A 17196-nucleotide genomic window follows, 5' to 3' on the forward strand; every position below is an offset into this window, starting at 1 on the left:
ACAGATCAATTTACACTCAACTACGTGTTATCCCTTGTTATCGTGCATACGACAAGGTTATAGGGGGAAAGAAAGGCCACAGCAAGTACGCGTGTTTTCGGTATTAATGCGAGATTGTAGTCTTAATTTCGATTTGACATATTAAAATGTCAGAAGGACGAGCGAGATTCACGTGTATTTATCAGTTAAAAACAAAACTGAAAGTAGAGTTATTGCATAGGGGAAAATACAAGGAAGGGAAGGAATTATGATTTTACGCGAGCGATTATTGTGTTATGAAATTAATACGTAGCTAGACCTGCCGACGCAACCTCTGTTGCAAGCTACAAGTACGAGAGAGGGTGCGTCCGCGCTTTTACGACCACTTTTGCCGGTGGAAATGCGACGGATAGCCCGGGGCACTTTGACGATGAGGAGGCCGACGACCCGTTGCACGCTTTGTCTCCTCCTTCCCCTCGTTTCGAGCGTCGTGGTCCGACTCTGCCCTCGCATAATATGGCGGTGGATATTTACAACGCGTTGCAAAAAGAAAACTTATTATTTTTGGGAACGCGTGGCAGCAACGCTGAAGCATTTTTAGATCAAATCGAGGAACGTGGTTTCCTGTTTTCGGTTGACGACAAAGGCCTATTTAAATGCTTGCCCCTTTTTCTAACCGGAACAGTATTATATTAACTCCGCTAGCGACGAACGGAGTGGCGACAGTGGGAGGATTTTGTAATCGTGTAGCGTACGCATTTTGGTAATCCAGATTTTCAATTCACTCTCCAAGACAGGAGATTGGGTCGAACACAGGGGCAGCACGAGTCCGTTGCGGACTGTCTTACATGCATGCAAACTTTTTTCGAACGTCTAAGTCCGCCATGGACACTCAACGAACAATTAAATTACGCTCATCAAAACATGTTACTGCGTTTGCAAATCATCGTTCGCCGCGATGAATTTAGTAATTTTGCGACTCTAGAATTATTAGCTTCCCGAGTCGAGATGAGTCACGAGATCGAGTCGCGTTATCGTGCCCCTTCTGCCTCCAAGAAGTCTTTATTCCCCGAGTTGAAATACCGTCTGCCGAAAAAGACTCTTCGTGCGCCTGCCGTTGCCGCGGCGAGTATCGCCGTGTCGGAATTAACAGGGAAACCAAAGCCGAGAAACATGCGAGCAAAATCGGCTACACCAGCCGCCACGGTGGCCACATCGGTGACCGTTACGATAACTCCGGCTGCCATGACCGCTAATCCAGCGCAAGTTTCTACTGCAAAATGCTGGAATTGTGAGAAGATTGGGCATACCGCGATGTTAAACTCTTTTCTCAGAAATTTTGTGTGGTACAACAATAATCAAGTGGAAAATGTCTGAAAGACATTATTTAAATACTTACGATCGTGGACGAGCAGTTGGACGGCTCGAAGCAGGTCAAAGTGTCACTACTATGGCCACAGCAATGGGAGTGTCAAAAAGTGTTATCTTGCGGTTAAAAAAGGCCGCTGAAGGTAGAAATGCTATGCGACAGCATGCCGATGGTCATAGAAGGAAGACCACACCACAAGATGATCGATATGTATCTCTAATGAAGAGAAGGAACAGAAGCTATCTCACTCCAAGTCAGATAGCTTCAGACCTTGCAATCGCTACCGATACACGTGTATCTGCTATTAGGTGCGCAAAACTAAGTTCTCACTGTTTTTTTTTTATGAAAATGCAACTTTATTATGAAAAAATAGTTACAAATGAATCATTCAAAGTATTGCCCATCGGTAGCTACAACTTTTGCCCATCTTTCTGGCAGAGCTCAAATACCGTTACGATGAAAGTGTTCGTCTTTTGAGGCTATCCATGAATCAAGCTATTTTTTGATATCTTCATATGAGCGGGACTGCTGATCAGCCAAACCATGCCATCGAACGGAACAAGTAATAATCGGACGGCGCAATATCTGAGGAATATGGCGGGTGGGGTAGGACTTCCCATTTGAGCGTTTCCACGTAGGTTTTAACGAGTTTGGCAACATGAGGCCGAGCGTTGTCATGCAGTAGAATCACTTTGTCAAGCCTCTGCTTGTATTGTGGTCGTTTTTCGCGCAGTTGCATCAATTCAAGTTGATACCGTTTCCCAGTGATGGGAAACGGTATCAACTTCACTTGATGATTTCGTTCGGTTTCAACAGCTCAAAATAAATCACACTGACCTAGTCCCACCAAATACACAGCATAACCTTCGCAGCGTGGATATTTGGCCGAACTGACGACGTAGAAGCATGACCGGGCAGTCCCCATGACTTTCTTTTCTTTGGGTTGCTGTAATGAATCCATTTTTCATTACCCATCAAGATGCGATGAAGAAAACCCTTCCTTTTTTGCCGCTGGAGCAGTTGTTCACAGATGAAAAAACGACGCTCAACGTTCCTTGGTTTCAAATCATAAGAAACCTAAGTTTCTTGGTTTCAAATCATAAAGAACCCAAGTTCCTTGCTTTTGAATCATTCCCAACGCATGCAATCGCTTGGAAATGGCTTGGCGGGTAACTCCTAATGCTGAAGAAAGCTGTTCTTGCATTGGCACGGATTCTCATCAAGCAATGCCTTCAATTCAGCGTCTTCGAATGTTTATAGCCTTCCTTCACGCGGACGGTCGTCAACATCGAAATCACCGTCTTTGAAGCGACGGAACCAATCACGGCACGTTGTTTTACGTAGAGCAGCATCTCCGTAAACTTTTTGGAACTCTCGATGCGCTTCAGCCGCCGTTTTCTTTGAATGAAATAAGAAAATCAACACTTCCCGCAAATGACAATTATTTGGCACAAAATCAGACATTTTCACACAATCAAAAGTATATGACGCCAAAACAAAATCACTAACGTGTCAACGCGGTTTGTTTACCATATGTCTCAGCTTGGTTCATGACGTTTTGGATATGTCTAAATGAGTGACACTCTTTTGGACACAGCACGATTGGACACCAACCAATCATCTTGACTTATCTTACCAAACCAACGTAAAAACTCTAGGCATCGGCCGCTGTGAGTGGTGGTGTCCAATCGTGCGGTGTCCAATCGTGCGCACCCCGTCTAAATCAACCAGCACTTACTCCTGGAGCCATCTATTGACAAACAGCGGAAATTTAGTTGCGCACTTAATAGAACCATTTCTCAGCGATTAAATCAGGCTGGTTTGTATGCTCGGAAGCCTGTTCATTGCATCCCACTTTAGGCATGCCATCGTCGAGAAAGATTTTGTTGGTGTAGCAAACATGTTAGTTAGGGTCAGCAACAGTGGTCCAAAGTGATGTTCTCCGACGAACTCCGCTTTACCGTGATAAGTGATTCTAGTCACTAGTTATTGTAAAGAGAGAGAGGGAAAACATTATGCACTACAGAATGTTCATGAACGTCATCGGTATGGCCAAGGCGTTATGATGTGGGCAGGCATTATGCACAATGGCAGAACATCACTCATATCTTTGAGCAAGGTACCGTTACATCACAGCGGTACTTTATCCGATTTAATTCTTAAAATGATAACACCGCGATATAACCGGCAATCATCGCGACCAAAGCTTGGAATTCCGAGGGATGAGTATACCTGCCGAAACAGCAACGGACAGCGGTTTAGAGAGGCGGATACCGATCGGAAACTGAGCGATCAACCGTAGAACATCGCCCAGAGATAAGTGGCATGATATCCAGTGGCGTGTTCACGGGATTTAAACAATCCTTCCCGTTTGGAAGGGTTGTTTAATGGGTGGTGACTGGGTACGCGTAAGAAAAACATTTTTTGCGCGTAATTTTGGAATTTCTGGAAATTTTCAACATTCCCACGCCTTGTCCGGTTGCAGAGGAAAGGATAAAAGAAATAGAAAAAAACTAGAAAGAGATTGTGAATGGAGAAGGATATGACAAGCGAGAAGCTAGAAGGAGATCAAGAAGATAGGAGAAGCGTAAAAAGCGCATGGAGCTTAAGGAGCAAAGCGGATAGCAAGGCCAGTATAGCGTCTAAATGTAGCGAGTTAAGTGGGCTAAGTGAAAGAGAAATAGGCAGATTTAGAAAATGGGCTGCAGAGAGAGACAGAGAGGATAGGAAATGTAATATTATTATAAAAGAGATTAAGTTGCCCGAGATACTGGAGAATGATAGATTAGAAATTAAGAAATGGGCGGAAGATTTAATTAAAGAAAAAGTAGAAGTAGAGTGTAAGGTAACGAGTTGTAGGTTAAGTGGACCCGTAAAAATTGTGATACTGGAGAGCAAGGAAATGAAAAGGGAAATAATGGTAAACAAATCAAAGTTAAAATTAAAGGGAGAAAGAATATTTTTAGAAAATAAAGTTACGCCCGGTATAGGCGTGAATAAAGTTGTAAATATCTTCTGTCAATGAGTGATAGAGTTCGTGTTGTTGTTTTGTCTCCCTTTTGGTTGTAAGATTTTCTGAGATTAAAAGCGAACATTTTTATAAAGTTTATCTTGTTATTTTGTGCGCGAGTGTGAACGTGGTTCCGCAAATGTTCGGAGAAACCGACAGTTACGTGAACGTAACAATAATATGAGTTGAGAGCAGAGAAGAATTCAGGAGAGGATAAACAGATGGGGAAAGGAACAGAAAAAGAAAGCGTTACGGGTAAAAATAGGATTTGGTAAAGTGAAAATAGGGGATATATGGAGAGCATGGGAAGAGATAGCGAGGGAGAAGGAAAGAAGAGAAGTAAGAGAGGAAAGAAACAAGGGAGAAAAGAATTGAAATTTCAGTTAAGCCGAGAAGGGGAGTGGGGACGCGAGCAAGGAGAAGCAGCAGGCAGAGGGTGCAGGAGAAAATATCAATTTTAGAATGTTGCAGGAATATGAAATAAAAATAAAGAATTTTGGAAATATGTAAGAATTTGAGACAGTAAGTATGTGTGAAACGTGGAGAAGAGGGGATGGAAATGTATAAAAGATAGATTACTTAAATCGCATGAATGGGTTTTCGTCTTTGCTAGGAAATAAAAGAATAGAGGGTGAGCGAGAGGAGGATTTATAGTAAGCAAGAGAAAAGAGGGGAAAGATAGGAGGCATAAGATAAAAATAATGAAAGAAAAAGAAGACATAATCATGACAGAGATAGTTTGGGAAAATGTGAAACAAACGATTATTTTGTTTTATGGAGCACAAGAAGGAAAGGGGTTAAAGAAGAAATTAGAGGAGATTATAAGAGAAAAGGAAGAAGGAATTATAATAATAGGAAGAGATTTTAATGTGAGAATAGGAGAGCTAGAGAGGAAAGATGTAGGAGAGGAGGAGAGACATAGAAAAGATAAAGTAATAGGAAACAAAGGTAGAAAAATAGTAGAGTGGATAACGGAAAAAGCCTGGTATATTTTAAATGAGACAATGAAGGGAGACTAAGACGGGGAGTTCACATATGTAGGTGTAAGAAATTGTATGATCATAGATTATGTAATGGTAAGCGTAGATATAAGAGATAAAATTTATAAGTTAAAGTAGGAGAAAGACTCGGATTACCTGTTGGAGATGGAGTGCAACGGAAAAGAAGAAGAGTGAAACGATCTCGCTTTGCGCACGAGCGGTGTCAACGGCGGCGAGAGCGCAAGGGATCGCAGGGAAAGAATTAATTTGGTACACGATGTTTTTGATGAAAAAAAAAAATATATTGGATTTATTACAAAATAAATATGAGAGATACAAAAGAAAATAATAATGAACGTAATATAAAAGAGAATACGGAAATAATAACCGTGACATAAACTAAAAGTAACAAAAATAATAATGCAATGAATAGTAGCAAAGGACGGACGGAAAACGGACAGACAATTTGCGGAACTATTTACAAGCGGTCGGAGATATAATCCGGAGACTATTTATAAAAGACAGGTGCCTAGGGCACGGTCTAGCGGTGTCGTACGCGTGTACTGAAGTTTGCGTTATCCTGCGATCAGCTGTGAGGCTATAAATAGCCTCACGCTGTTTACGATGTTTCGGGCGCTCGTAGGCCGGATGGCCGCGGGGGCACGGCGGTACCACGTCGCGAGATCAGCTGATCGCAAATATTGGCGCGGCGCGTAGCGGATAATACCGTTCTAAGTTCCGACGGGTCCACGCCAAAAGCATTTGATGGAGGTGAGGAATCCCCGCACTCCTGGTCGTGGAGCGTTGCTGAGAGCAGAAAACTGGAGTTGGCTTTATGCCAAGCAGGCAAGATCGCTGGAGCCCTGTCGCTTGAGACCACGGTACTCGACGGAAAAGCGGGATAGGAGCGATCACTAGCAAAGAGTACTCCGCGGAAGCCAAGGTGCTTGACTCTTTTACGGGACGTAGGTGGCTTCTTCTGGTCGGATCAGGAAGAAGAGAGCCCCGAGATGCGTGCTCTCGTGGCTTATATACTCGAGCTCGGTGGTAGGGGATGCTTGGGAATGATCGGAAGCTGGCATCTCCTCCACTCAAGATCGGGCACGGAGAAGCGGCATGCTCTCAAACTTTCGAGATCGACGACGACTGCGCGTGCACGTTGTCGTTGCGCGGATGCCTCGTTTAAACGCGAGCGCGCAGAAAAATTTATCAGCGCGTTGCGCCTTTTAGTGTTGTACGACGGATGTTCGGCTGGACAGCGTGGGACGATGGACGGTTCGTTACAAGAGAAAAGGGATTCAGAAGAAGAATAAAAGGAAAAAAGGGAAGAGGAAATAGTATCTTATGGAACAACGAGACGAAAGAGGTGTATGCAGAGAAGACGGAAGAACTATGCAATACAGAAAAACTAGAGAAAAGAAAACGGACACATTGGAAGAAAAATGAGAAAAGATAAAGAAGATTATACAAGGAGCAATGGTGAAGAAAAGATCAAGGAAGAGAAGGAAGAAAGAGCTGGAACATAAAGACTTTTAGGACAGAATCTGCACTAGAAAGAAGAGAGAGGCGAAAAGAATCTATAAGAGATAAAGGACAGGGAAAATAGGAAGAGACAGATACTAGTATTGTTGGAGAAAAGAAATCTAAAAGAAAACTGCTAAAAAAAAACAAAAAGAGAAGAGAAAGAAGGAAAAAGAAGAATTGAGAAGGATGAAAAGCGAAGCAGACATGTGGAAATATATAAATAGGAAAAGAGAAAAAAAACAACAAGATGGATAACAAGATAGGAAAAAAAGAATGAAGTAAATACTTCATGGATCTACTTGACAGTTCAGAAATAAGGCCGACAGAGAGAAGAGATAGGATGGAGAAGAGACAGCAAGCAGAAGAAAAGGAAATAAAAGAGACAAAAATAAGGAAGGCTGTAAGAAAAATAAAGATTAAAAAAGCAGCAGGAATCGATGGGATACCGATGGAAGCATGAAAATACGCAGGCAAGAAACTGTAAAATAGGTTGGTCAAGTTGATGAAATAGATTTGGAATACAAGAGAAATGCCAAGTGAATAGAGGATGAGCATAATTATGCTTTTATATAAAAGAGGCGAGAAGGAGAAAGTCAGTTAATTACAGAAATACCTTTATTTTCTGTTCGGCGCATAAGATTTATGTGGAAATTATAAGGAACAAACTGGAGCAGGAGGTTGAAGCAAAAGACCTGGTTCCGATGAGTCAAGTAGAAAAAGAAGATCGACAATGGACAATATCTCCGTCTTGAGTCACCTGATGCAAAGGGAGAAAGAAAATGGAGGAAAGGACGGAAAAGTATATATGCTATTTGTGAATTTGAAGGCGGCCGTCGACAAAGTTGATAGGAAGGTGCTGTGGAATGTGTTGAGCAAAATGGGTATAAATGAGTAGCTGATAGGAAGAATTGAGAAAATATATGAAGAAACGCAGACAGTGTTAAAAACGAGCCAAGGGGTCACGGAAAGGTTCTCAACAGAAAATGGTGTTAGACAAAGATGTGTGATGAGCCCACTTTTGTTTAATTTGCCCATGGCGGAATTTGAGCAGCTATTAAGGAACACGGGGATAGGAGGCGTAGTAATAGAAAAAAAGATATAAAAGTTGGTATATGCAGATGACATAGTATTAATAGCGAAAAATAAAGAAGCAATACAGGATATCTTGAGAACGTTAAAGCGCTTTTTGATAGACAGGAAATTAAAATTGTATCCGTATAAAACAAAGATAATGGTATTTAATAGGAAAAGGAAGGAAAAAATAAAAAAAAACGGAATTGTGGTAAAAAAAATTAAAGAAATACAAACGTTATTATATTTAGGCTTTGTATCAAATAATAAGAGTAATTATAAGGAACATATGAAAAAATTATGTAGTAAAGGTAAAATAGCGGCAAAAAAAGTATGGGGATTAGGGGAGAGAATATGTAGAAATGATGTAAAGAGAAGATGGGTTTTTTTTACATACCTGATGCAAAGTGTTATGGCGTATGGCGTAGAAATTTGGGGATGGGTAGAGATGGAGAAGTTAGAGAAAATAATGATGGATTACGTCAGGTGGCTATTTGTGCTAGAATTCTGTACACCGAGGTACATAATAACAAAAGAACTGTTGATGGATAAACTAGGAGTAGGATGGGGGATCAGAGCTAAGAGATACGAAAATAGGATTAAAGAAGGGAAGGCAGGTTAAATAGTCAAAAAGTATTGGTAGGAGAAAGAGCATTATATTTGGAAAGACATGTATGAGAAAGAAAGGGAAAGATATTACAATAGGAACGGCTGGGAGATAGAGGCAAAGGAGGTAAGAAAAGACATAGCAGATGACTTAGAAATACACTTGTCAACTAAAAATAGGGAACACTTTTCAGATACCAAAAATTAGGCTATTTTTAAATGGCTGTAGCTTGGCGAAAAATCATCGCAGATAAAAAACGAAAAAACCTTTTTGAAGATTGAAGTTTCAACTTTAACGCTGAAATGGAGATTTTTAAAGTTCTTTTAACTTTTTTGTCTTATGCAGTAAAAACCTTGTTCTGTTTCTCAAAATTTCGTATTTTTGATACTTTGTAGCTCGATAAAAGAATTTTTTTGAACAATTCAAACAAAGCTTCATAAACTACATTTTTCCTAGAGAATGCTTTTTTAAATTTCTTTACGATTTTTTTTGAACAAATTATGTAACTTTGAAGCTAAACCTGCATTTTTTAGAAATGATATCCGTACTCCGTGAAAAATCATCGTAGACAAAAAATGAAGAAGGCATTTTAAAGCTCAAAATTTCAGCTTTAACATGCTATCAATGGTTTTCAAAAATTTTATCAATTTTTCAATGCTATACCCCAGAAAGTGTTTTTTTTCCTTAAAATTACGTATTTTTGACAGCCTGCAGCTCAATTAAAATTTTTTTTAACAAATGCAATGAAAGTGCCATAAATTATAACATTTTCTCTACAAAATGCTTTTTTTTAATTTTCCTACGATTTTATTTTTTGCTCGAGTTACAAGACTTCGAAGAAACACATTTTTCGCAATACATTTTTACGAAAACCGACGTTTACCACCGACATTAGCATTACAGAATGTGCATTACGTAGAGGTAGACGGTCGGATTTATGCACATCGTGCGTGTGCGCGTGAGTATGCGTGCGTGGGTGCGTGCGTGTGTGTGTGCGTGCGTGCGTGCGTGCGTGCGTGCGTGCGTGCGTGCGTGCGTGCGTGCGTGCGTGCGTGCGTGCGTGTGTCACAGCAGAGATAAGAACTCCGCAGTTCGTCACTTTTGCAGTATTTAATGACTCCAAATTCTCTTTGCTGTGTGTGTGTATGTGTGTGTGTGTTTGTGTGTCAGTGAGTGCAGCATAAATACTTACAATTAGTAATGTGTAATTTGCGTACAAATATTAAATACTGTAGAAGTGACAAACTGCAAAGTCCTTATCTCCGCTGTGACACATATACAAACACACACGCGCGCGCAAGCGCACGCACACACGCACGTGTGCACGCACACGCACACTCACACGCACAATGTGCAAAAATCCGACCGGCAACTTCTACGTGGTGCACATTGAGTAATGTTAATGTCGGTAATAAACGTCAGTTTGCGAAAAAGGTACTGTAAAAAATGTGTTTCTTCAAAATTTTGTAACTTGGTAAAAAAAAATCGTAGGAAAATTTAAAGAAAAGCATTTTCTAGAGAAAATGTTATACTTTATGGCACTTTTATTGCATTTGTTAAAAAAAATTTTTTTTATTGAGCTGCAAGCTGTCAAAACTACGTAATTTTAAGGAAAAAAACAGTATACTTTTTGGAGCATAGCACTGAAAAATTGAGAAAATTTTTGAAAACCATTGATAGCATGTTAAAGCTGAAACTTCGAGCTTTAAAATGCTTTTTTATTTTTCGTCTACAATGATTTTTCACGGAGTACAAATATCATTTGTAAAAAATACAGGTTTTCAAAGTTACGTAATTCGGTCAAAAAAAATCGTTGAGAAATAAAAAAAAAGCATTCTGTAGACAAAATGTTGTAGTTTATGAAGCTTTGTTTAAATTATTTGAAAAAAATTCTTTTGTCGAGCTACAAAGTGTCAAATTTTAAGGAACAAAACAAAGTGTGTTTTTTTTTACTGCATAAGACAAGGAAGTTAAAAGAACTTTAAAAATTTGTCGATTCAGAGTTAAAGTGGAAATTTCAATATGCTTTTTTCATTTTTTATTTGCGATGATTTTTTGCCGATCTGTAGCGATTTAAAAATAGCCTAATTTTTGGTGAAGTGTTCCTTATTTTTTGTCGACAAGTATAGAAATAATAAACAGGGAAAGAAATACGCACAAACAATGGAAGGATGGAAAAATTGCAAAGGCAAGAAATAATAAGATATATAGGAAGATAGGTTAAAAGGAAGATTGCCGAAATACTTAGAAAGTAAAAATATAGCAGATACAAGTAGAGGTGATGAGATAAGAGCTAGAATGAAATTAAGGTGCGGGAATTTAGAACAAGCGAACAAGTATTGGTTAGAGGAAATGCAAGGGTTGTTTATATTTTGCGAAAAAAACAGGGACTGTATAGAACATTATGTCAAGGACTGTGAGAAAACTAGCGAATGATTTGCGAATTAAGAGAAAACAAAGACAGGGTCGTGGAATAAATATACGAGGAAGATTTAAATAGGCAGAGGGGAAAAATAGGGAAGAAATTGTGGAAAAAGAGGGTCAGAGAATTAAAAAGGAGGAAAGAGACGAGAGAGAGAGAGAGAGAGAGAGAGAGAGAAAGTGTGTGTGTGTGTGTGCGTGCGTGCGTGCGTGCGTGCGTGCGTGCGTGCGTGCGTGCGTGCGTGCGTGCGTGCGTGCGTGCGTGCTGCGTGCGTGCGTGCGTGCGTGCGTGCGTGCGTGCGTGCGTGCGTGCGTGCGTGCGTGCGTGCGTGCGTGCGTGCGTGCGTGCGTGCGTGCGTGCGTGCGTGCGTGCGTGCGTGCGTGCGTGCGTGCGTGCGTGCGTGCGTGCGTGCGTGCGTGCGTGCGTGCGTGCGTGCGTGCGTGCGTGCGTGCGTGCGTGCGTGCGTGCGTGCGTGCGTGCGTGCGTGCGTGCGTGCGTGCGTGCGTGCGTGCGTGCGTGCGTGCGTGCGTGCGTGCGTGCGTGCGTGCGTGCGTGCGTGCGTGCGTGCGTGCGTGCGTGCGTGCGTGCGTGTGTGTGTGTGTGAGCAGTGTCAATAGAAGTAAACAATAAAATCAAAAGATAGAATAAGCAGATTAAGGCAACAAGAGTTAGAAAAGCAGGTTTTGAATCTATAACTGTATAACATAAAAGAATTGTAAAGAGGCTGTGAATAGGGGAAACTAATAGGAATATAAGATCAAGCGTAGAAAAAAAGTAGATAGGAACAGACAAGTAAAGTTAAAGCTAATGAAAATATAGGATAAAGATAAGACGAAATGTAAATGTAAAGTAAACGTAAATGTAAAAGTAAAAAAAAATGTAGAGGCAATATAAAATACTAGTCAAAGAATAAAAAGTAAGGTTTAGGTATAAGTGTAGGTATTATAGTATAGGTATAGGTATAATAATCAGATATTATAGTATAGTATGGATATAATAATCAGTACACGCGGTTAAAAAATGGATGAATGAGTATATTTAGATGTGATGTAAACCAAGTCCACTTCTTGGCTTAATTGTATGCTGAAGTAATAAAGTTATATTTATTTATAGACAAATTACGGTCTGCGCACTATATTTCGACTATATTGATCTGAATCAAGCGTACTTTCAAATACCCTTGAAGAAAGATAATCGGGAAATTACTGCGTTTAGCGTTCCCGAGAAATGTCTTTAACATTTTACGAAAATACCGTACGGGTTAATTGGAGCTTTTCAACATCTTTTACAAAAATTAATCAAACCGAAAATGGAACTTCACACATTCGCATATCTAGACGACATCGTGATTGTAAACTGACTTGCGACAAACGTTTAGAGTGGTTTGAACGTGTTTTTAAGTAAAATCTTGATTGGCGGTTTTACGATTAATCCTAAAAAATGTAAATTTTGTCATTCACAGGTTCGATATTTATCAACGGGACGACTTAATCGTCGACTCCGAGAAAGTTAGACCGATTTTAGAATATCCTGCGACGCATAATATTAAACAATTACAACGATTCTTAGGATTGTTATCGTGGTATCGCCGTTTTATATCACAGTTCGCGACTGTCAGCGAGCCACTCACGCGATTATTAATGAGGGACAAGTGCTGGAATTAAAGGAAAGAACAACAACAAGCGTTCAAACAGATTCACGTACGAGTATGCTAGCTTTGTAGGCCTTGAAGCGATGCTTATTCAGGAAATTAACGGTTTTGAAAATATTATCGTGTTTGCGAGTCGTGCGTTATCTTATCCCAAAAAGGACTATTCCGTTACAGAACAAGAACGTCTTACAGTAGTATGGGAAATATCAAAATTTAGACCGTATTTAGATTGATATAGATTCAATCGTCGTTACAGATCATATCAGTTTATATTGGTTGCATAATATGGGATCAAATTTATAAGTATAAAAAAATACATGTCTCTTAGATTTTTGTATTTAACATATTTCAAAGATAACCGAGTTAGTTCCAAATATTATAGTTGTGATCTCTTATAATTCTGCAAACTATCTTGCATTACAAACACAACTCACCCAGAGGCTCTCGTTTCTCGGACATTCATCAGCTGTTATGAAGACTTTGAACTCATACACCTGACCCTCTTGTATTCCGTCGCACTCGGACGTATTCGATTCCACGTTCGTCTCATTTCCACAAGCGGAGAGGTAGCTAAGATGCAACGGGCCGGTCGCATTGTCGCGCAGCACTACTTTACTCACTATTTCGTGGTATGCACTCTTGATGATTTCAAGAATGTTGGAACTATTATGTGTCAGAGTAGCGACTCTAGCTTGCTCTTTTAACAAGTCAGCAATTAATTCGTATTCATGACGACTGTCTTCCGTCACGGCGAAGATCAGATTGACCTTGCGCTCATGCAACAATCGAAATACCTCCGCCAGAGAGGGGTAATCGTATTTCTCCGCCGAAGAATACTGTCCACGTTCATCAATGTGACATTGAAAATCTTGACGTTCTATTACACCTCCAAGCTATCATGTAGAAAATACTCGAATTTATATAATTCTAAGAACTTGAAAACTTTTCTTTGATCACTCGTTCCTTACCTTTCCTTCGCCAGCAAAATGCAAAAATCCATCGGTCGCTACTAGCATCAGCTTCCGCGCTTGATGAGCCCAACCAACTTGCTGATCGCAAACGATTGCTTGCACAATTCCATCCAAGCCGCCTTCCAAATTATCCACATTGCCAGTCACCGAACTAAAATTTACCTATTACTTGTGTAAATATCAATCGCTTTTTACGAATCTCTTTTTACGAAAATTGTTTAACAATATACTAAAAGATTCAAATACATAATAAATAAATAAATTATTCAAAGCCAAACATTTTCGAAAATATTATAAATCCCGTGTAACACGTAATATAATAACAATATTAAAATATTAACTTTTTGTATCAATATTATAATGAGATTTATCTCATTAGAATATTGCTGAAATATTACAAATGTATCACAATAATATTAAAATGTCCATTACAATGAATCACAATAATCTAATGATGATGTCACTGTGTTACTATTGGGTTGTTTAAAGAGTTATTGCGTTGTTTTCAATAGATGACGTTATTCAGGATTATTTGTATATGAGCGTGACAGGAATGTCAAATGTTTACGCGCGTTTTGTTCTTGACATTTAACCTAAAAACCAAAAAAAAATTGACGCGATTCGGTCGAGTTTTGTGCTTGCAATTGTGGTTCTAACATGGAGAATTTTAAAAAGCATATTTACCATATTTTGTTTTATTATTTCAAAAAAAAGAAGAAAGCAACTGAAGCAAAAGAAAAGTTGCGTCAAATTTACAGCAGAATTATCGTCGCAAAACGTCAGTGCCAGAACTGGTTCGCCCGATTCCGTGATTTTTCAATTAAAGACATTCATCGTTCTGGTAGACTTTCCAAGATTGAAGATGATGAAATAAAAGCATTGATGCAAGCAAATAAGCATTCAACGGTTTGGGAGTTTGTTTTCGCTCTAAAAGTGTCCACTGAGAATGTTCATTTGAAATCGCTAGGCTTCATAAAGAAGCTCGATGTTTGGATACCACATGAGTTAAAAGAAATTCATCTGACAAAGTGCATGAGCGTCTGCAATCAACTCATCAAACGCAAAGAAAACGACCCGTTTTTGAAGCGTATGATCCCGGGCGACGAAAAATGGATAGTCTACAACAATGTCAGCCAAAAAAAAGTTGGATTAGGCGAGGTGAAGCACCGGAAAGGCAAGCAAAGGCGGAGATCCACCAAAAGAAGGTGATACTGTCAATCTGGTGGGATTGGAAAGGACCAGTCTTCAATGAGCTACTTCCAAAGAAAAAAACGATTAATTCCGATGTCTATTGTGAGCAGCTACAGAAATTAAGCGATGCCATCGTACAGAAACGTTCCGAGCTGATCAATTATAAGGGTGTGGTGTTTTACCATGACAATGCGAGACCACACACAGGTTTGGTCACGCGGCAAAAATTATTGCAACTTGATTGGGATGTGTTGCCACATCTACCGTATAGCCCAGACATTGCGCCATCAGACTTCCATCTCTTTTGCTCCTTGCAAAACTCTTTAAACGGTAAAACGTTTGCTTTTGAAGACCTCATCAAACAGTACCTAGACAAGTTTTTCGCAGAGAAAGATAAGAAGTTTCATGAACGTGATATTATGAAGTTGCCCGAGAGATGGCAGAAGGTCATCGAACAAAACGGCCATTATATTATTGATTAATGTTCATTACGTATATTAAATAAACACACCTGAAAATAAAATGAAAAAAACACAATAACTTTTTAAACAACCTAATATAATATTTATGTAATATTGAAAAAAATTAAATTATTTTAATATTACAAATATATTACGATTTTAGAGGAGAAGGTGGTATTATAATAACCCATTTATATTTTATACAACATCTTTGTTAAATTAATATTTTATATTGAAACTTAATAAATATATTCATGAGTGTTATTAAATAACTTCTAGATTCAAAGTTATGACATATTTATAACATTGGACATTCGTAAAATCTACACCAAATAATGATTTGAAAGTGAACAGGGATGATAATATAGCCCTACTATGAGGATTGTTCGCGATCGATTCAGTTAAAGCAAAATTCAATCTTATTGTATTCACATTTAAATTTTGTAAATAATTATTTCTTCAAAATATCGTTTGGTTAATTAGTCATTTAAGAATTGTTTACTCGCATATTATTGCTATAACAAAAATTCATCCTCATGTATTCAAATTTTCCTTGTTCTTTCATAAACAGTTAATTGTTTACGACCGATATTCGGTCAACACAGAGTCAAATCCAAGTTCGTTCTTCTTGCGTTCACGTGTATCTCGGCAACAAGTCAGCGGTTGCAATCGCGAAAAATATTTACCTGTTTGTCAAAATCCATTCTGTCACGGTCGCCGTTGGTAATTATTAGAGAAGCTGCGGCCAATGTTATAATTTCTCGCGCAAAATCTCTACCTCCGACTTGCTTTCGTCGAACGGTCGCTCCGCCGTCGATCGTCAAAATCTTACACCGGTTTCTCAGATTCGGAAAAGACTTCGAGCGAAGCGGTCAAAATCTCGTCGTGTGAAAACGTGAGCATCCAAAATCGATTTGACATTATCAAGCGGGTTTTAGCCAATATTGTGCGGCTTTGAACAATTACGTTATTAAAAATTGATTTATCACGAGTACTTTGTGTGCCTGTGATAAAGATATTAAAGACCTATTTCAATTCTCACATTCGTGAGCGTTTCTAAATTCCAGTCAATTCCTACTCCCGCTCATCCATATCTCACGGATCATTGAATCGCTACCGACTTTTTGCGCTCTTGATCAGTTTATTTAACATCTCTTTCTCCCCCAATCGCGGTCATCGTCAACATCGTTCTAGTCGGCCGTATACGTCAACAGTATACGCATCTCTTTCTCGTGCTCACTCGAATGATACCGGCATCAAGTTCGCACACGCAACCTTTCTTCGTCGTGCAAGCGGACAAGTATAATTTTAAAAAAAAAATTAGTTTTAATTTTAAAGTACAGTGTTTTGTTAGAAAATTATATATTAATCAAAATAAAAAGAAAATAATACGGAATATATGCAAATGTACGTAAGCTTTCTGTATATAAACTGCAGTAATGAAAAATTATAATATAATGTAAACTATAAATAAAAAATAAAATTACATTCAATTTATTGAATAATTTCTTCGCTATAAAAATTTTGAAAAAGAAACCTGTTTAGACATTTCGTAAGGGCCCACATTAGCAAAATCTTATTGTTTAAATTTATTTAATTTGAAATACGTATAACCAAATGAAAAGTTAAAAACCATTTGTGTGTACGGTGCGGTGCAATGATTCGTGCAAGTAAATAAATATAGTATATGCTAGACTTATTTGTTTACCCGCACGAATCATTGTACCGCACTGTATACATGCATTTATGTAATAATACGCCCGAGTTTAAGAAGAATAAGGAAGTGTGCGTAATTAAATATTAAAATACAGAGGAATATGTCAATACTAGCACTCCATTTTGTTTTTGAACAAATTTTAAATAATATTTCTTAAACAAAAGTTAAAAGTAAAACTTTAAAAACATAAATACAAACTAGAAAGTGTCTTCTGTCAGATACAATTTTTATAATACTTTTATA

The 17196-nt window shown here is 38.8% G+C and overlaps 1 protein-coding gene across 2 annotated transcripts in view; it reads right to left on the reverse strand.

Annotated features, from left to right (window-relative positions):
• The window catches only part of LOC105207823 (integrin beta-PS), a 102656-nt gene that overhangs the window by 37139 nt on the left and 48321 nt on the right, over positions 1-17196 (reverse strand). For both annotated transcript variants that reach the window (XM_039452561.1, XM_039452560.1), the window contains exons 4-5: positions 13582-13746; positions 13048-13506 (exon numbers count right to left, since the gene is read on the reverse strand). In XM_039452561.1, coding sequence (XP_039308495.1) covers positions 13048-13506; positions 13582-13746 — 624 coding nt within the window. The remainder of the gene's footprint in view (positions 1-13047; positions 13507-13581; positions 13747-17196) is intronic.

Source organism: Solenopsis invicta, chromosome 8 (genome assembly GCF_016802725.1).
Source record: "Solenopsis invicta isolate M01_SB chromosome 8, UNIL_Sinv_3.0, whole genome shotgun sequence".
NCBI lineage: Eukaryota > Metazoa > Arthropoda > Insecta > Hymenoptera > Formicidae > Solenopsis > Solenopsis invicta.